Here is a 20,877-nt window from a genome sequence, read left to right as displayed (position 1 = left end):
CACCGGATGATAACACCCTCATCTCATCTCCGTCTGGTAACTCAATATTTTAGTTTATTCAATAGATTTTGGTGCCGTAAAATTATTGACACTACTTGATTCATAAAAATATGGTTTTACACACCATTTTCTTTACTTCAGAAGCTCGTTGGCCCCATCCAGTGGTCATGCTTCAAATATCTTAACTACACAGTACATTTACCTTTCAAATGAAACTCAACACAATTTTACAACAACATCTTTACTTTACAGTGTGTGCTCGTACCTTTCTGTACATTTGTACAAAGCCAGCCTTAAAGAGTTTCCTTACAATTCAATAGGAAGCGCCTTTGTGCTGAAGCAAAAGTTTTGCAAACATCCACATGCAAATTACTCAAAAACACACCACCAGAGTCTAATTCAATACAAAGGTTGACTCAAGGTCAGTTTGGAAAAAAGAAACATAGATTCACTCAAATAAATTAAAGACTTCTTGGAACAACATCAGTGTATAAAAAACACTAAGAAATCTTGGTAGCTTAAACAGCTGTTAGAAATACACATATTTTGCAAATTTGCCACTTGTAGACAAGTATACACTATACAGTTGCTTTTGTTTTTGAGGTTTATAAAAGTTGTGCAAAAATGGTTCAATGGGATGAAGAAGATCAGCAAACCAAATGCTAAACCAACTTCTATTGGCACTCATCACCAGACAAAAGGGTGAATTTCTAAATTTCACAGTTCAAAAACACATTTATGTATCATCACAACAGGGTTTCATACCTTATTGTCTTCTTTTCCACAATATACTGACAGGATTAATGCCCGCACGAGCCTATTTACTGGCACTTTGGAAAACAAGTGCCCATACTGACAAATGCTACAAACATACTGCGGTATTCAGCCCATTGGGAGCCCTTATGTCCCTATCAAGCCAACTGAATGACCTTACCAGGGAGGAATATATCCCTGGAGAAAATGTACTTCATTTTTGACATTTAACTTACAGAAACAAGACCTTTGACTAAATCTAACAATGAGGCAGCAAGTGGTGTGTTTTTAAATCCTGTCCAAAGTTTTGAAGTTGAAAATGTAGCGTTTTGGGAGCTAGCCTCATGAGTGCCTGTGTGTCCGCTGGTGTGACCCGTGAGGGGAGTGGTCCGAGTGTTCGGTGGGAGACGAGCCCCCGCACTCTCCGTCCGGCGTCTGATTCAGAGACAGACCCTTCGGGCAGGGCTCCATGGTTACTGCGACACCAACGCCACTTCGGCCCGACGTCATGTGCGTCACCTCTGCCCATGTGTCGCTCTCGGGGTCGTAACTCTCCACACTGTCCAGAAAAGTGTTGCCATCATAACCTCCTGGAATAAACGTACAGAATACAAAACATGACATTTCTCCACTACCATCCACTTGATGACAACAAGACTACAATCTACACCAGAAGCATGTATACAAAGCTGGTTGAACTCATCCTGGATAAGTTTCTCTTTCCTGGATAGACTAGCCCAGACATGAGCGTCTCAAACTGTCCAACTCGCTCTGTCAAATCTGGATTTTCTGAATGAAATCATGCACGTGCACAGAGCAATCAGCACAACGGAGAAGGGAAGAGCTGCGTACTTCAAACATGAAATGCCAAGCATGAGCACTAAATCACTTATAAAATATACCATTTTAATAGTGTGTATTAAGGTAATACAGTATTACTAATAATAATGGGAATATGTGTATTTAAATATCATTCCCTTTTAAAAATCTTATAATATTACGCTGCGCTGCTCTCCCTTTAACCCGGTCACTTGCGGCAGCTGGATTCTCATCTCTGATTGGTCAGAGTCATATTGGGACACTTAACCTGGTCCAGAGCAGGTTATGAGTTCACAGCATTTTACCACAGCGATCTAGACTAGTACTGCTAATCACCTCACTAACCCACTAATCCAGCTTCATAGTACAGGCCTCAGTCAGATAGTATGTGTATTTGTTCATACTCATGCCTTTACTCACCCAACACATAGATGCGTCCATGAAGGGCAGTGACTCCCAGAGCACTGCGTCTGTGCCTCATAGAGGCAGCAAAGCTCCATGTGTCAGTTTCCACATCGTAGCGCTCTACACTGTTCAGCTGATTGGTACCGTCATAGCCTCCCATGACAAAAATGTGATTTCCAAGAGCACACACACCTAGAGAGAAGGAATGTCCACATTCTCACTCCTGGGTGAACCAGAGAAGATTTACACATTGCTTTCATATCATTGTTTTACTTACCGGCCCCAGAGCGCACCGTGTTCATCGAGGCTATAGACTTCCACTCGTCCCTCTCGGGGTTGTAGCACTCACAGGAACTGAGGCGATTCGCTCCATCAAACCCCCCGACGGCATAAAGCAGCCTGTTGATGACCGCCACGCCAACACCAATTCGACGGGTTAACATGTTGGCCACCAAATGCCACTCATCCTTCTCTGGATCATACCTGCAAACAAGTATATTTGATCAATAAGTCCCTCCTTCTTTTGTAATATTATGCCAACTCTTCTCACGGAGTCATCCGAGGACAGAAGAATATTGTGAGGGGAATTTCTAACTTGAATTTATCCTTTTCAACTGTCCGTTTGTAATTAACCACGACACATTACCCAAGTCATTCAGTAACTTCTTTTGTTTGACAATGAATAATCCAAGCACATTTGAACTTTTAGTTGACCAAATGACAAAACAAAACTGCCGGCCGTCCGTCTTTAATAACATACCTTTCAACACTGTTGTGATGAATGCATCCATGCGATCCACCCACAGCGTACAGCATGCCATCAATGACTCCAACTCCGATTCTGTTCCGTGGCACACTCATGGGGGCGCAGGGGAGCCAGCAGTTGTTCATAGGGTTGTAGCAGTCCAGTGCATTCGCGTCCATGTTGCCGTCAGGGGCGTTGTTTCTTCCGCCCACAGCATAGAAGAGCCCACTGATGACGCAGGCGGCCAATCCACTGCGAGGAATCTGCAGGTCGGCCAGCCTCAGCCACGCTCCCGTACAGGGGTTGTATGCCTCCAGGTAACTGAGAGACTGGCGGAAATAGCCCCCCGCAGTATAGATCAGCTGGGGAACCTTGGGCGTACGGCAGGGGATTAGTTTGGTGGGTTTGTGGAGGGTGAGGTCCTGAAAAATCTGAGCAAGATAGTCTTTACACTCTGGATCCCACTCCAGAGACTGTAGCTGGGTCTTCAGGAAGTTTGGGGTGAGCGAGTGACAGCGGACAGCCTGAAGCAGGGCCTGGACGTACGGCTTCCGGTTTTCACGGTCGTACCGGACCCATGCCACGCAGGCATGAAACACTTCAGACTCGCAGCGCACGTTCAGCTCATCCCGGCTGATCAGGTTCACCAGCTGGCAATGGGACAGGTTGAAAAATTCCTCTTGTGTTGCGACCTAAAAATAGGGTTTAAACAGATAGATAGTAAATGATAAATATAGCCGCAAGCGGCAATGATCGGCCCTCGCCACGCCGCCGCCACGCCGCAAGAGGAGGGGGCGCTAACGCGCCCCAATTGTCCTTTTATTACGCCTACTGCTGAATCTGACGCTGTCACATCTTCTCCCCTTTGTTTTACCATCAAAAAGCTATTTTATTTTGAATTCTTGGCAAAATGTGCGGCTTTGCCGCACAGACACCGTGACTCTTTGAATAAAAATGTGGATAACTTTTGATGGTCCTGAAGATGAGTCTCACAAAATTTCAGGTTAATAGGGCTGACGCCCTGGGAGGAGTTTGTGAAAGTCTAAAGTGTAAACATGTTCTGGCGATTTCCCCATTGGAATAACATGGGAGGTTTCGGTCATCGTTACGGCAACGCCATAACAATTATGACATGGGTCTCATTGACTTTTTTGATGGGGATGCTAAAATTGAGTTGTGTGTCAAATTTCATATAATTTCGCAAAACTAAACATTTAAACTCCATATAAAATCTGTAGGGGGCGCTGTGGCGCCAAATGAATTTATTTCACTTCAATTAGGTTTAGGGCAAAGAGTTTAACAACTGATTCTAATTTGACGCAATTCGGACTTTATCTGCGCAAACGGCAGAAATTTTAAATATGGGAGATTTCTGAAATTCTAGCTACAGTTTGCGGCTTCGCCGCACAGAGACCGTGACAGGTATCAATGTAATTTGGATAACTTTTGATGTCCCACTCCTCAGTAGCATTTTCACCAAATTTCAGCTTTTTAGGGCCAACGCCCTGGGAGGAGTTCGTAAAAGTACGACGTTTGGAAAAACTCCGAAGTCATGTTTAGCCATTTTTGAAGCAATATGGCCGACATTTGGTTGGGCGGACGGCGTTGCCGTAATAATATTTTTTACTTTACTTCTCTTGTCACCAACTACCTCTGCACCAAATTTCATGATTCTACGATCAGATTTTTTTTGTGTCATTTCCCATCTCTCAATGTATTTTTGGTACATTTGGGGGCGCTGACGCGCCAATTTTTTTTATTTTAGAAAAGGGAAATAGCCAGAATGTAGAGAGGCACGATTTTTAGAGGTGTGAACATTTTTGTGACTTTTCGTCAATGTTCACTGGGTGAAAAATAGGGGGGTTGGTCCCGAGAAGAAAGAAAGAAAGAAAGAAGAAAGAATAATATTCCGATGCGAAAACAATGTTTCCCATTTTTCAAATATCATAAACTATACATTTTCGGAAAGCGCTCGCGCTTTCCTACGTCATGGTGTGGGTCCCTGGTCACTGACGGGTACTTTCGTTAATTTTGAGTGGGCTCCGCCCACTTTGTGTTTTTGGCCCTCTATACAGTAATAATGTTCAATTTTTGCATTACATGCTTATATGCACGGAACATGCAAGAGATGGGGAACGTATTCGTGAGCTACTTAGCGCAAATGAGTGCTTTATATGGGGATGACGACCGCTTTGCGGTCGTCATCTCAATGTAAAGTGCTCGTTTAGTGCGCACTTTTGCACGGGCTTCGCCCGTTTACAACGGTAATGTTCCATTTTCCTACTACTAATTAGTATGCACGGGGCGTGCATGAGTGAAGGAGTGCGTTAGTGAGTGTTTGGAAGTGGGCGAGCGCTTCGCGCTCGATTTCGTGCGCACTACGTGCGCACTTTCGCAGCCGTGCTTTGCACGGCCTTACGAGGTTAATAGGCCTCTCGCCAGCTTGTGGCGCTCGGGCCTAATGATAATAATGATAATGATAATAATAATACAAATAATGAAGCTAGCAAATAAATAAATAAATATACAAAACACTCATGACTGACTTCATTTCACAACAGCGTAGTGAGGCAAATAAGATAATAACGTAATAATGTAAACCGTTATGGCTGATGTGTATGTATAAAACATATTCCATTAATATTAAATTAAAATCCAGCTCTTTACCTGACTGAAGTTCAAATAGATGTATTCACGGGCCTTCTGGTGAAGCTCTGTACAACCGATCTGTTCAGCAAAGTTAGCGATGCCGATTGCATTGCTGGGATCAAGTTGCTGAACCAAGAAATCACAGCAGGCCTTGACCACACAGTCGATCTGGTACATAACAGCCCCGTTCATAACATGAATCACACACTTCTCCCCAACGGAGATACTGGCTGTGTAAGCGAACTCAATGAGTCGGTCCATGACCTGGGGACAAAAACAAAAGAATACAAAGGCCATTACAAGCTTCCAACAGGTAGAGTCAGGCAGTCACATCGAAATTACAATTTAACCTGGCGCATCAATCAAATAAAAAGACTGCAATTATTTAGATAATACAATGTCTGTTGTAAACAACCAAATATCCTGTTTTTGAATAGAAAACGGCCTTTAGTTTTAGATCTATACAAACATATTCTGAAATGTATGGGATTCTTTTAGTTCTTTTCTCAAATGTAATGCAAGAACAGACATGTTTTATTTTTGTTTTATCATATTGCAAATACTGTTTTTGTTGCTCTACCTGACAAAGTTTAGCCTCGGCTGCTTTAAATGTGCTCCATCAATGCATTTGAATTGACTGAACATGATCCAAATTTTCAAACATATATTGCAAATTAGTCTGAATACCATTGCAAAAATCACAATTAGATTTACTCGTCAAGTCATTAAAACATTTCTCCAGGGATAGATCTATTGTCTTTGTGTGCATATGACTGACAGGATCTTCTCTGCACTCTTCTCTTTCATGTCTTAAACTGTTTTGTGATTTCTGTAATATCTTTGTGATTTTAATGCATTTTTTGTGTTGTGTGAAGCACTTTGAATTGCCTTCTGTATGAAATGTGCTCTACAAATAAACTTGCCTTGCATTTGCAAATTCTTCTTCATGAACTTCCTTATACAGCAACAACTGCAAAGTCATTGTGAGTGACTATAAAAGCACAGCAGTGTAATTTCTCTATTTGCACTATACTGAAATTATTATTATTTTTTTAAATGATAGTCAACTTAAAAACAGAAATACAAGAGAGTTTGAAGAGGGAACACACTCACTTTTGGATGGATGCCTTCGATGGGCACCACCTCCATCCCGCACTCCTTCAGGCCATTGGTGAACATGGCCCTGAACACTGGAGAAGATGAGGCCAGCACCACTTTGTGAGCCACAAAGTCCACGGCCTCCAGGTCTTTGTAGCACACCCTCAGCGTCACGTCGCACAGCTGCCGCTCCAAACGCAGCTCGTTCATGATCCTGAAGGCGGCCGCGGTGTGGCTCTCCAGAGTGTAGCTGAAGACACGGTGGCCATTGCGCGTGGATGGAGTCACCAGCGCTTTGCATTCTGTCAGGCACTGTGTCATGACCTACACTTTCTCCACCTCAACAACTGAGCAACGTCCAGCGGGACATGTCTGCACCGTGCACTAAAACAATAAAAACAAAAAGAGCCTGGCAGAACGAAAAGTCCACAACTGTAACTCCCAACTCATGTGACAATTAGCATTTCCTTCTGTTCAAAACAGTCAAGTCAAAGATTATTATGGCATTATTGAAGGGATCCATGGCAGTTTCCGGTCATGGCTGTGTGGCCAAGAGCAGATCCAGCATTGTTATGACTAGATCAGCCTAAACTCATAGCTGTAGAGGGAGAGCTTGTTGACCCACTCAGTGGTGAAGTAAAGGGTCAAGTGCCCAATGTGGAAGAGGATCGCTTCCTCAAGGATACCAGCCCAGGAATTTCTTCACAGACATTTGTTCAGATAAGAACTGCAAAGAGAGGAATAAAGTTGAGAGAATCTAAAAACACCACTTAAAACCACTAATAGTGTTAAGTAGGTACAGTCAACAGAAAACATAACTCAGTTATTATTAATAGAAAAACACTCTTAAAGAGTCTTAATAACAGTAAAGATGACTTTCCCTGTAGAGTTGCACTTTACACTTGATACATAAATGAGGAACACATTTATGTATCAAGTTGAAACTCAGGACAGTATCTGCGACATCATTAAACTGGAATAAGAAGAAGTGTTTCTTTAGATCAGAGGGAGGACACTCAGGTGCACAGGACAGCAAGAGTCAGGGTTGCTCAACAACAATGAAGAGTTGACAATCGTTGTATAAAAAGGCAAAGCCCACATCTGGAACACATGACTAATCATTACCATAACTTATGATGAGAGTTCACGAAGCTGAGCTTAGGCAAACCAAAAGTCATCGTTATAAAACACCTCTCAATAAACAAGTTATTTTATGAGTTAACTACTAGCATTAGCTTCTAGTTCTGTCCTTAGTAACACCTTTGTAACACAAGGCAGAGTAACTTGATTTTGATTTATTGCTGTGGCTTTCCCTCCAGGTGTGCGGGTGAAATAGTTTTGAAGAACATGTTTGTCAGTTTTGGATTTGGAGAGGACAAGTTGTGCAATAACCTGACCACAGACAAACAGACTAGTCCAAAATGTGTGTATAATGCAACACCTTCTAAATCAATGTAATTTACTGGGAATTCTTCTACAATTACGAGTTGCTTTGTCAGCCAAAACTCCCTAATGTAAATCATTATTTTACTCTTTACAGAATAGAATAGATTCCCATTAATAGAAAAGACTATGTTTGCCCCACATAGTCCGATGTTTTTAGATTAAGGAGGAGACATTTTGGACTATACATAGCATCACAAAACCAAACGTTATTGTCCAGTGTGTTTTCATCTAACTAGAGCTGCAACAAAAGATTATTTTCCAAATCCATTGGTCGATTAGCAGTTTAGTTTAGCCCTGTGAATTTCAGATTTTTACTAAATTTGACAAGAACAACAAACATTTCCTGTGTCATTTTGGTGTAATTCCTTAGTCTGAGTCATAAAAATACTCCCCGCACATGATATGTTTGGAGTCTGAGTAGAGTTTGAATAACTATAATTTTATTACTAAATTAGATGTGACTGATCGATGTACTTCTTTCAGCCCTACATTTAACATTTAACTTTAAGGACAACTATAATCGGAAAAAAGAACATCTTTAAGATGAACTATAGGCAATGATCATCTGTAAATTTGATTGAGATTAAATGTTTAAAATCTAAATGATTAGAGCCAACATAAGCCCTATTCACACATGAAGTCTGACCTGGGAATTTACCTGCACTTTGCCAGAGCAGCGACATGTTTATGAATTCCCTCCATTTTTGATCCGGCAAATACCCTGGTAAATCACCAGGACTAATGCAGGGAAGGTGTTTACAAGCTTGGTCTCACGTTGCTATAGTGACAGAAGCAGAGACAATTGCCAGGTGAAGTGTGAACAGAGCAGAGCCGGTAATGTTGCGGGAGTGAGTGTTCTGTGATCTGCACATGACAATAACATGACTCTGGGGCCATCACATAATCTGCTCTGCTCTGTGGGAAACACTGCCTCATTTCTGCTTCAGGGCGTCATGTTCACCGGCTCATACAGTTAAAGTGAACCAGTTCTATTTCATCCCTACTGACCGCCAGAGGCGGTGCATAAAGCACTGGATGGTCATCCTTGCGCATACACAGGTCGAGAATTAATAACAAAAAAGTCACCTTTGACCCCCCGGTGGCTCACGTGAGTCTATATAGTCACGTGACACCGGGAGCTCAGTCCCTTTTCACCTTCTCGCATGTAGGTTGTATACGTGGTTGTTCGGCTAATATTGCTGTTTTTCCACAAAGTTGGTTCGTTTTGCCGCTTGTAGCCTGTTAGCCCTGTGATCCCTCTGTGGTACAGTCGGTGCAGCGAGTTCGCTCGCCCTCCTGGGGCTGCACAAGCGTGTCGGACCTGTTGCAATAGGAGGTATATTTACGTTGTTTTCTACGACTGGTAAGTACCCCATTAATGCATTTTGCCGTAACCGTGCGCTCGGTAGTTTTTTGTTGAATTTGAACCGTACAATTGTACCCAGTTCTGTGTTTATCCGTGCTAAAGCCGGTTGTTTGGTTTACTGATACAAGTTCTAACTATAGCCGTGTTCGGGTCATTAGTTCTGAACTGCTTTGTTTTCAGCCAGTTACACACCAGCGGTGGCGTTTTTGGCTCGACCTGGTGGTTACGTGTAGCTGGTTTTGTGTTTACATTGGGTCATTAGTGGCGTGCTCAGCTCAGTCTGATCCCGCGCGTCTCATTCACATAGCGGGTCATTAGTGGCGTTCCCTGCTCGATCTGACCCCGCGGTGTCCCCTCATATAGCGGGTCATTAGTGGCGTTCACTGCTCGACCTGACCCCGCTGCGCCCCTCTTACCGGGGTAGGTAAGAGGTTTTACATCTTAGAGTCGCTAGTGGCGTTCCGCTCGACCCGACTCTATTGGCTCCGGTCTTATCATGCTGGAGTCCCTGTGCTGCCGGTCCTGCCTGGCGCCGCTGCAGCCTGACGATGGGCATGATCTCTGCCCTGCTTGTCTTGGAGTGGATCATCTTCGGGAGGCACTCTCCGATGATGCTTGCTCCAACTGTTCAGTTATGCCCCGGTCTGTGCGTGTGGCGCGCTTGGTGGCTTTCGAGGACGCTTCAGACTGGTTGTCTGTGGCGCCTCCGAGTCAGTTACCAGCTGGCCAGACTGGGGGCCTCAAGCGGCCGTCCACGGCTACTCAAGGCGGCCCCCCATTTAAGAAAAAGGGCCCCGGGAAGTTAGCGGCTCAAGTGAGCACGCTGACATCTGAACTGGCCCAAATGCGGGCAGTTATCCAGACTCTCCAGACTGATGCCAGTCGTGTGGTGGCACAACGGCATGAGGGGCATGGCACAGCCTCAGTATATGATGACGTCATATCTGTGGCTGCTTCAGACACGCAGTTTCAGCTGGAGTCTGATCTTCTGAGCTCCAGAGTTTCAGAATCTGGCTCACTGGCCTCTGCCGGCTCTCAGGCCGACAGTGATGACACTGTCACAGCGGCTTTGCGGACGGCACTTTCCCGCTTAAAGCTGGATGTTCCGCGGGATGAGGCGGCACCCTCGAGCGCCTTCTTTCGGCGCCAGGCTGCAGCGTCCCACTTTGCAGTTCCTCCCTCGGAGGAGTACATTAAGGAACTGCATGCCTGTTGGACAGACCCAAAGGCATTTTCGAGGCCTACTTCAGATGGCAGGGTTTTGGCACTGATGCAGGATCCTCAGAAGCTTGGCCTGGGACATATGCCGGCAGTGGAGCCGGCTATTGCCTCCCTCATCGTCCGCCCAGAGGAGACTTTACGGACTAATGCCCGGTGTCCACGACCACAGTGCCGGGTTACAGACGACCTTCTGTGTAAGGCGTACGACATGGGAGCTCGTATGGGTCGCATTGGGAACTCATTGTCTCATTTAATGCTTGGCCTGTCGGTTTCCCTTGAGACGGTGCCAGTGGACCAACCAACACATGGGCTGGTTGATGCCTCCTTGCAGGCTTTTGCCCTCATGTCAAGGGAACTAGGGCGACTGCTCTCTACATTAGTGCAAGCTCGCCGCCAAGTATGGCTGGCACAGTCTCCGCTCTCTGAGGCCAGTAGGAAGACCTTGAGGGGTGTTCCAGTTCTTCCCGGAGAACTATTTGGCCCGGCCGCCCAGGAGGCTCTAGAGCGCACGGCCCAGGCTTGCCGTACACGGCAACAGTTGGCTGGGCTTCATAGGCGGGGGTCTCATCGACTGGCTCAGGCCGCCCCTCCCGTTTCTTCACGGAGATACACACCACCGCCCCATCATGACTCAGACTTGCAACAGGCCCCAAGATTTGGATTTCGTCCGTCCCGTGCATCCCGTTCCTCACAGCCCGGCCGTGGCCCCCACAAACCCGGGCGGCGTCGAGGGTCCTCCAGATGAGGCCACAGGGCCGGCGGTAGGACATTTTTCCCCAGGACAGCTGGAGTACTGGACGGCTCACTCCCCAGATATTTGGGTGCTGGCCAGGCTGTCCGAAGGGTATAATCTGCAGTTCCGACGCCGGCCTCCTGTTCCTGGTCGGATCCGAATGACAGTTATTCAGGATTCGGCCAAGGCGCAGGCGCTCTCTCAGGAGATTCGCACCTTGCTGGACAAGGGGGCGATAGTTCCTGTGGACCCCCTGCTGGATCCAGGGGGCTTTTATTCCCGTTATTTTTTAGTACCCAAGAAGACGGGCGATTTACGCCCAGTTCTGGACCTCAGGGGTCTAAATATGTTTTTAAAGGTACTCCCTTTCAGAATGTTGGCGGTCAGACAAGTGCTCCAGGCGATCTCCCCAGGCGACTGGTTCATAACAGTAGACCTGAAGGATGCATATTTTCATGTCCCCATTGCACTGCCACATTGGAAGTTTCTCCGCTTTGCTTTCCGGGGAGAACACTTCCAGTTCAGGGTCCTGCCATTCGGGTTATCTCTGTCCCCTCGAGTGTTTACAAGGTGCGTCGCTGCAGCCTTGTCCCCCTTGCAGGACCAGGGGTTGCGGATTCTGCCCTATCTGGACGACTGGCTCATTTGTGCGCCCAGCCACGAGCAGGTGCTTCAAGATACAGAGACTGTGCTCAGGCACGTGGCCAACTTGGGGCTGCGGGTGAACTTGGCAAAGAGCTGCCTTGTGCCGTCACAGGTAGCAACTTTCCTCGGCATGGTCCTCGACTCCCATACAGCGACTGCACGCCCTTCGCCCAAGCGGGTGGACGATATTTTGGGAACGTTGCGGGACTTTCGACAGGGAAGTTCTCTTCCCTACGTCTTGTTCCTAAGCCTCTTGGGCAAGCTGACTGCGGCCGCAACGGTGGTTCCTCTGAGGCTGCTGTCTTTGCGCCCCCTTCAGATGTGGCTCAACAGCCTACACCTGGACCCCACACGTCAGGATCACAGGCGGCAGCGGCTACCCGTATCTCCCCAATGCCGGGTGTCTCTATGCAGGTGGCGGAACGAGGCCTTTATGACACAGGGCGTTCCGCTGGGGCCTCTTCCTTCCAGACGGGAGGTTGTGTACACCGACGCATCCCTCCTAGGCTGGGGTGCGACATGGCAGGCACGGATGGTGCAAGGGTCATGGTCCCAGAGGCAGAGCAGGCTGCACATCAATGTGCTGGAGTTCTTGGCTGTCGAGCTAGCGCTGCGCCATTTCTTGCCACACCTGCGCGGCCGTCATGTCATGGTACGGTCCGACAACACCAGTGTGGTTTTTCACATAAATCACCAGGGCGGCACTGGGTCGGTGACCCTGTTCAGGATTGCACAACGGGTCCTGACTTGGGCTACCCCGCGCCTTGCCAGTCTGAGCGCTGTTCACATTCCGGGGGTTTGGAATGTGTCCGCGGACTTCCTGTCTCGCCATCGGCCGCTGCCGGGGGACTGGCAGCTTCACCCGGAGGTGGTGAGGGACATTTGGGAGACCTTCGGCAGGGCACAGGTGGATCTTTTTGCCTCCCGCGACGCGACACACTGCCCTCAGTGGTTCTCGCTGGCGGACAGGGCCAGCCCACTGGGTCAGGACGCACTGGCTCACGACTGGCCGAGGACGATGCTTTATGCATTTCCCCCATTCCCCCTGATTCATCAGACGCTTCTCAGGGTCTTTCGGGGGGGCCACAGTCTCCTGCTTGTGGCCCCGTTTTGGCCAGGGAGGACATGGTTTCCTTTGCTGCGCAGGCTCTGCTGCGGCACAGCGAGACGTCTCCCCCCCAGGCGGGATCTCCTCTCTCAACTAGGGGGTCAGATTCTGCACCCCAATCCCGAGCGCCTGAAGCTCTGGGTATGGCCGCTGCAGGGCCCGGCCTGACCTTCTCGAGGTACGCCGGGGAGATTAGGAACACAATAAGCAATGCTCGTGCCCGGTCTACCCGTCTTCTGTATTCCTGCAAGTGGAAACTGTTTGACGCCTGGTGTCGCAAAAGCGGGGAGGATCCAGTGCATTGTGCTGTGTCAACGGTGCTCGCATTCCTGCAGGAGCTACTTGGCCAGGGGCGCTCTCCATCTACCCTGAAGGTATACATTGCCGCAATTTCTTGTGGGCATGTGGGGTGGAATGGTTTCTCGGTTGGCCGTAACCAAGATATTTCCCTTTTTCTAAAGGATGCTCGGCGTTTGCATCCGCCGGCCCGGTCTGTGGCCCCGGCGTGGGACCTGTCCCTGGTGCTGGAGGCGTTGCGATCCTCTCCATTTGAGCCTCTGTCGCAGGTTGACCTTAAATGGCTGTCAATGAAGACGGGATTCCTTCTGGCAATGGCCTCTGCGAAGCGGGTGAGTGAGCTCCAGGCTTTGTCCGTGGCAGACTCCTGTTTTCGTTGGCACCCCGACAACTCTGGGGTTTCCCTTTGGCCGAATATAGATTTTGTTCCAAAGGTGATTTTGTCGGAGGGGCACAACCGGCCGCTACAACTTGCACGTTTTGGTGCGGGATCTGCCGCCGAACAGCTGTGTCCTGTCCGTGCGCTTGAGGCATAAGTGCGTGCTACAGCGTTGATACGCAAATCTGAGAGCCTGTTTGTTTGTTTTGCCGGCCCGCGCAAGGGCCAGGCTCTGTCCAAACAGCGTCTCGCGCGCTGGATTGTTGACGTAATCACGGAAGCCTATACTCGACAAGGGCGACCGTTGCCGTCCGGGGTGAGGTGCCACTCCACAAGGGGGCTCTCAACTTCGTGGGCCGCTATGAACGGGGTGTCCTTGGACGTGATCTGTGCGGCGGCCTCTTGGACATCCCCGAATACATTTGCAAGATTCTACAGAGTGAATGTGGTTTCTCCACAACCGCTGGAAGAGGTTCTCCGGCAACACTCTTCTGCGTCCCATTGAGGTATGGTTTTGTCTATTCCTCGGGACCCTGCTGGTATTCGTCATCCAGTGCTTTATGCAACGCCTCTGGCGGTTAGTAGGGATGAAATAGAACGAAAGTTACGACTGTAACTACGGTTCTATGAATCCCGGATGACCGCCAGAGCATCCGGTCCCTCGGAATTCTCGTGCTTTGCGAGAAGGTTTCCAGGGACTGAGCTCCCGGTGTCACGTGACTATATAGACTCACGTGAGCCACAGGGGGGTCAAAGGTGACTTTTTTGTTATTAATTCTCGACCTGTGTATGCGCAAGGATGACCATCCAGTGCTTTATGCACCGCCTCTGGCGGTCATCCGGGATTCCTAGAACCGTAGTTACAGTCGTAACTTTCGTTATTGGGTGTGTAGTGGCGACTCATTGAAAGTGCCAGAAGTCTCCAACCAAAACATGACCCAGAGGGCAGCAGCTGCTTACATAAACTTCCATGGAGGAAGTGGCGCCCTTCAAGACTCAAAAACAGACATAACTATTTGTGCGCGCATTTATTAAGCGGCAAAATAATGACCAGCCACGTTTGCACACAACAATGCCTGTTCAAATCTGCAGTATGGGTCATTGTTTACGAGTAAATAACACGTTTGTGTGACAAACAAGTGGATCTCGTGAGAGTATGTGTCGGAAATAAAGCTGACAGCAAAACAAACAGCCCTCCAATAATAGAAATAAGCCCAGGCGGTGGTTAAAAGGCGAACACACGCGGCTGTAATTGTACGGAAATAGTACGTAGTTAATGTTGTTTGATGTAGTAATGCCACTGTAATAGTGGAACAAAAGATACTCACGTAATCTAGCTCAGATCCTCCATCGCAGTTTGCAGAGTTGTGTCCGCCACAGAGGAAGGAAAGAAGCTGTAATTCACCATGACTAAGCATTGAACCAGCCCACATTACCTTCACAATAAAAGCCCGTCACGTCACCACCCGTTGTAAAGACGGGGTCAAACAGTGCTCAAACTTTTATTTTGAAGGAGCAATGGCCAAACACTTTTGGTATAATAAAACTAGAGCTAGATATCACCGTGGTAACCTATAGCAGCTAACATGCAAGTTAGCAGCCATTTTGTAACTGCAAAGATCTCATCCAAAATAAGAGGAAGTTGAACACTTGTAAGAGTAAAAAGAATAGGCTATTTATAATGGTTGAGACGTGTTGGCTATTGAGAGTTGTTGGCTATTGACTTACAAAGTGCAATGCAGTGTTCTTAGATCATAATTCAGAGGGAAAAAAATCCTGACATATACAGGTAAATTTCCCTGCATTATTAGGATCAGAATTATACAATTGTTTGTCATTAAAAAAAAAAAAGCATTATAATAACACTTCTATTATTTCTATATTCATTTTGCTGCTCCTACAATCACAAGATGGCCATCACAATTGCTATAGAAACAGAATCTCTTTAGCTGCTCTCTAGTCTCACTATGTTGGATTGGTATTATGGCTCAATGGCAGAGCTTCTCAAAGTGTGGGGCGCGCCCATTTGGGGGGCACAGGGCCGCACTACGGGGGGCGTGAGACATTTGGAGAAATGCGCGCACACTGAGTGTAATAGATGTGTTTTGAGCGATAGGATAATGCCCAGTGTCCTGTGTCTCTCCTCTGCCCCTCCTCTGTCCCTCCTCTGTCCCTCCTCTGTCCTAGTTTCCTTTGCGCTCGTCTCCCTCCCTGTAAAGTTACATTTATAAGGTTTTGCTTTTATTTTGGCAACTTCCTATGTGACTGAAAGTAACAGTGCAACAAACATCTTCTTGAGAGCCAAAGAAAAGACACAAAGTAAAGTTGTTGTTGTTGTTGTGTTACCTTTAATGGTGGTTGGCTACCGCCACCTACTGTAGTTGTACATCTTCAAAGTATGTATTTTACGCTTATAACATTTGTTAAAAATAAGAAGAAAAAAAAGAAAGGAGCGAAAGCTGCCAACCGCCATTACAAGTAGAACTTACCGGTACATTAAACAAACTGACCTATGCAAAGGAAAAATAATATATGAAATAATTACTTTTCCATGGTGCATATGTCAGTTATGTGTCTGTCCAGTCCTTAATTATCGGATTTGTCTCATCCATTTTTTTATGATTGCCTTCTTCCCCAAAAGTATGTTCCAGAGATATCCATTACCATAATTATGTCCATGGCTGGAGTTTTTAGGTCTTAACATATTGTTCCAAAATTAAGTGGAATAGCGGTGTCAAAAATGGTCTGCATTGCCTTGTTAATTTGTGTCCAATATTTCTGTGCAATAGGACAGTCCCAAAACACATGATAATGATCTGCCTCCCGGCAACCACAGTTTCTCCAGCGTTCGGCCCTCCCTGTGAATAATGTGCACTATGACATGGTGTTGATGAAAAAACGGGTCACATTCTTCAAACAAAATTCCCTCCAAACATGGGACTTTGTGGACCTCCATTGTGATCTACATATTTCTTCCGACTCCTCTTCCGTCAAAGCAAAAGTACCTTCCCATTTTAATTGTATTATATTTAGTAGATTGGCTGTGCAAGTCATTGATACATCCATATACTTTGGATATTATCCATAGATCCGCTGCAGTTTGCATATCGGCCTGGCATCGGAGTGGAGGACGCCGTCATCTCCCTGCTGCACCGCTCTCTCTCTCACCTGGAGAAGCCGGGCAGCTCTGTGAGGATTCTGTTCTTCGATCTTTCCAGCGCCTTCAACACCATCAGCCGCTGCTCCTGAGGGACAAGCTGGAGACGGCTGGTGTGGAGTATGACCTGACAGAGTGGATTCCGGACTACCTCACAGACCGACCCCAGTTTTGGCTACTCCCAAGAAATAGTCCTGTGTCTGACACTCGGACCTGCAGTGTGGGGGCGCCCCAGGGCACTGTCCTCGCGCCCTTTCTCTTCACCCTTTACACTGCAGACTTCAGACACGACACGGACAGCTGTGTCCTGCAGAAGTTCTCTGACGACTCTGCCATCATCAGACTCATCACAGACAACGATGATGCGGAGTACAGAGGACTGGAGCAGGACTTTCTGGACTGGTGTCAACGGAACCACCTCCTCATCAACGCAGGGAAGACCAAGGAGATGGTGGTGGACTTCCACAGACGCCACCCCACTGCCCCCTCACCAGTGAACATCCAGGGAAGGCACATTGAGAGAGTGGACTCATACAAGTACCTGGGTGTTCATCTGAACCACAAACTGGACTGGACTCACAACACAGACGCACTGTACAGGAAGAGCCAGAGTCAGCTCTACTCTTTTTGGAGTGACAGGGCCACTCCTGAAGACCTTCTACAACTCTGTGGTGGCATCAGCTCTCCTGTGCAAGACACTCTGTGTGAAGAAGAGGTTTCACAGATCTTTCCTTCCTGCTGCTGTCAGACTTTAGAACAAACACTGTTAGCCCTGAACATGTGTCATTCATCTTCATAGTCATGTGCAACACTGTGACATAATGTCAATCCTCCTGGTGCAATATTCTCTGTCCATGTAACAGTTGTAAATAAGAGTGTTATTATTGTTATTGTTATAATTATTATTATTTTTTAGTTTAGTTAGTTTAGTTTTTTTTTTATAAGAGTTTTTCTACAAGCGTGTTTTTTAATACGTTTCTTATTATTATACTTCTACACCTACTCTGTGTTGCAACACTGGAATTTCCCCATTGTGTAACAAATAAAGGCTTATCTTATCTTATCTTATTCCCCTTGAAAATTCTAATATACAGTATATGCTTTGATAAAAAAAATTCAGTCAGAGGGTTATAATTGTTGGCGCTTTGTTTTATTTCTTGATTATAATAACTCTTTCTTTGCAAGTGCCTATAGAAGTCTTGATCTCTAAGTTAAAGGATTCTTTCAACATATCAAAGCTTTTCATTTGATTTTCATTTACAATCTGGTAAAAAAAACACTTTTTTTCTTATCCAAATCTTAAATCTCAGATCGGTGCAGTTTGGCTTAAAGCTTTTTTTATAAGCCAACCAGTTTGAAATTTGAATATCTTTTTTCAATTATATGTTTTGATTAGCTTCCTCCATAAGTGCAGAATTTACTCTGGGTTTTCAACTTCCTCCAAGTTATGGATACTGTTTTTTTTTTATCTCCCAAGGTATTTATTTGAGGGTAGGCTATTTATGTCGGTGTAATCCCTCATTCGTCCAGGCGTGTTCCATAGTAGAAAAAGCTTCAGTTGTAGTCACCTGGACTCAGTTAGAAAAAATAGACGTTTCGACTCTCATCCAAGAGGAAGACTCTTTCCTCTTCAGGAAGGCTCCTCCAAATGGGCTGGACTTACCACAGAATAGTATAAATATCGGAGTTCTCGACCTAAATTCTTTTATTGACAATGACTCTTGGATGAGAGTCGAAACGTCTATTTTTTCTAACTGAGTCCAGATGACTACAACTGAAGCTTTTTCTACTGTAGGCTATTTATATTGATATATATAGAGAGGGATGACAACAGAGATGAATAGATGGATAGATATAGATAGATATAGATAGATATAGATAGATATAGATAGATATAAATAGATATAGATAGATAGATAGATATAGATAGATAGATATAGATAGATATAGATAAATAGATATAGATAGATATAAATAGATATAGATGGATAGATATAGATAGATATAGATAGATATAGATGGATATAGATAGATATAAATAGATATAGATAGATATAGATGGATATAGATAGATATAAATAGATATAGATAGATATAGATAGATATAGATAGATATAAATAGATATAAATAGATATAAATAGATATAGATAAATAGATATAGATAGATATAGATAGATATAGATGGATATAAATCGATATTGATAGATAGATATAGATAGATAGATATAGATAGATATAGATAAATAGATATAGATAGATATAGATAGATATAAATAGATATAGATGGATAGATATAGATAGATATAGATAGATATAGATGGATATAGATGGATATAGATAGATATAAATATATATAGATAGATATAGATGGATATAGATAGATATAAATAGATATAGATAGATATAAATAGATATAGATAGATAGATATAGATAGATATAAATAGATATAGATGGATAGATATAGATAGATATAAATAGATATAGATAGATATAGATGGATATAGATATATATAAATGGATATAGATAGATATAAATAGATATAGATAGATATAGATAGATATAAATAGATATAGATAGATATAGATGGATATAGATATATATATAAATGGATATAGATAGATATAAATAGATATAGATAGATAGATATAGATAGATATAAATAGATATAGATAGATATAGATGGATATAGATATATATAAATGGATATAGATAGATATAGATAGATATAGATAGATATAGATAGAAAAATAGATAGAAACTAAATACACAAAGTGCACTATTCCACACTAGATGGCAGCAAAGCCCAAGACACGGCCACTGGTGTTGTATCCATGGAGCTATTCAAAATATAGGTTTGATCAATTAATAAATGGTCTCTTTATTTTCAGTTCAATTCTGTGAATAATCAAGCCCTGGAAAACATGCTCAGGTAAACCATGCTTTGGTTTTCACGTGACTTGTCAGGTCAGTTTCATGTTACTTGTCTTTGTATCTATTTGTTACAAGGCCAGTTACAAAGAGACACATTTAACTGACGTCCAAGCTGCTCATGGATCTATGAAGGATCTGTTTGAAACCAATCATATGAAGGGATTTCATTCAAAAGTAAACAAAATTTTACTGATTTTTCAAATATATTTATATTTTGCCTATTTGCTCACTCTGGGCACAGAAGAAAACTGGAACTATTCTGAACTGACAGGTGCACAGTGTAACTTCTCTGGTGGAGGAAGGATAAAGATCGATCTCACACTTTGAAAGAATTGAAGAAATGTGTATTCTGGATCCTCCATGGACACAACACCTGCTTGTGTCCATGGAGATGTTATTGCCTGCAATAGCCTGCATTTGTCAAATTGCATGAATACAAGAGCTGGGTTGCCTCTCCACAGATCTGACCTGTAACTTGGCCTGGTGGTGTCACACCTGTTTGCCTCCATTGCAAATGGATTGGATTCCGCTCAGTCAGAACAATGTGGACAGGAGGTCAAAGTGTGCTTATGGCCAACATTATACACGGATGACAGATCAGAGAACCAGAAAGAGACAGTTCACATTCTGAATCAATGCACTATTGTGAGGATCTAAATCATCACAGCTACAGCAGCCTTACAATAAACCATGGAATATAGGGCAATGCCATTACCAGATGTGGAACACGGAGGCCAACTTCCTGTGGAGCTTCTTCATAAACCTTTCAAGGACAAGAAGTCAGTCGCCCCCAAACTAATAGACAGAGATGTACAGAAGCATGCAGGCAGCTTTACATAATATAAACAAACTTTAAACACGGCTGGACACTTCAATGGACATTTATTTCTTTTATAAAAAGAAAAATAAAGTTTACTGCTACATTTATCAACAGATGAGATAGAAAATGTTTTTACACGCACAAGCTATACACTGTGAGTCACAGCATTCTTAGAGTAATTGTAGAATATATGAAAACACAATAATTTAACAAAAAATGCAGTATATAATGAAATTATTACTTTACTTTAACTTTACACAGATGGACACACAAAGAATTATTGGTGTTAAATATGTAACGTA

General features: G+C 44.6%; 2 protein-coding genes across 2 annotated transcripts; one reads left to right on the top strand and one right to left on the bottom strand.

Moving 5' to 3' along the window:
- Positions 1–225: 225 nt before the first annotated feature.
- Positions 226–7,085, bottom strand: keap1b (kelch-like ECH-associated protein 1b). Its single transcript, XM_072462320.1, has 6 exons — positions 6,485–7,085; positions 5,390–5,635; positions 2,738–3,414; positions 2,255–2,460; positions 1,993–2,169; positions 226–1,343 (listed from the first exon to the last, which is right to left on the bottom strand). The coding sequence occupies exons 1-6, from the start codon at positions 6,788–6,790 to the stop codon at positions 1,096–1,098; spliced, it is 1,860 nt and encodes a 619-aa protein (XP_072318421.1). The 5' UTR covers positions 6,791–7,085; the 3' UTR covers positions 226–1,095.
- A 2,692-nt stretch (positions 7,086–9,777) lies between these two features.
- LOC140377993 (uncharacterized) lies at positions 9,778–13,156 on the top strand. The gene is made up of 2 exons (XM_072463623.1): positions 9,778–11,026; positions 11,058–13,156. The coding sequence occupies exons 1-2, from the start codon at positions 9,778–9,780 to the stop codon at positions 13,154–13,156; spliced, it is 3,348 nt and encodes a 1,115-aa protein (XP_072319724.1).
- Positions 13,157–20,877: the final 7,721 nt, after the last annotated feature.

Source organism: Eucyclogobius newberryi, unplaced genomic scaffold, assembly GCF_026437365.1.
Source record: "Eucyclogobius newberryi isolate DKJ021-1_F unplaced genomic scaffold, fEucNew1.0.hap1 SCAF_4, whole genome shotgun sequence".
NCBI classification, from domain to species: domain Eukaryota; kingdom Metazoa; phylum Chordata; class Actinopteri; order Gobiiformes; family Gobiidae; genus Eucyclogobius; species Eucyclogobius newberryi.
The sequence above is the reverse complement of the archived record's forward strand: the minus strand, read 5'-3'. Positions and strand labels throughout refer to the sequence as shown.

What these genes read in the sequence shown, in the direction of transcription:
- keap1b (XM_072462320.1), bottom strand. Translation starts at nt 6,790, where the DNA reads ATGACACAGTGCCTGACAGAATGCAAAGCGCTGGTGACTCCATCCACG. An exon ending in TCGAAGGCATCCATCCAAAA is followed by an intron (nt 5,636 to 6,484) that starts GTGAGTGTGTTC and finishes TTTTGTCCCCAG; the next exon opens with GTCATGGACCGACTCATTGA. An exon ending in TGGACGCATCTATGTGTTGG is followed by an intron (nt 1,344 to 1,992) that starts GTGAGTAAAGGC and finishes CGTTTATTCCAG; the next exon opens with GAGGTTATGATGGCAACACT.
- LOC140377993 (XM_072463623.1), top strand. Translation starts at nt 9,778, where the DNA reads ATGCTGGAGTCCCTGTGCTGCCGGTCCTGCCTGGCGCCGCTGCAGCCT. An exon ending in GCGCACGGCCCAGGCTTGCC is followed by an intron (nt 11,027 to 11,057) that starts GTACACGGCAAC and finishes TGGGCTTCATAG; the next exon opens with GCGGGGGTCTCATCGACTGG.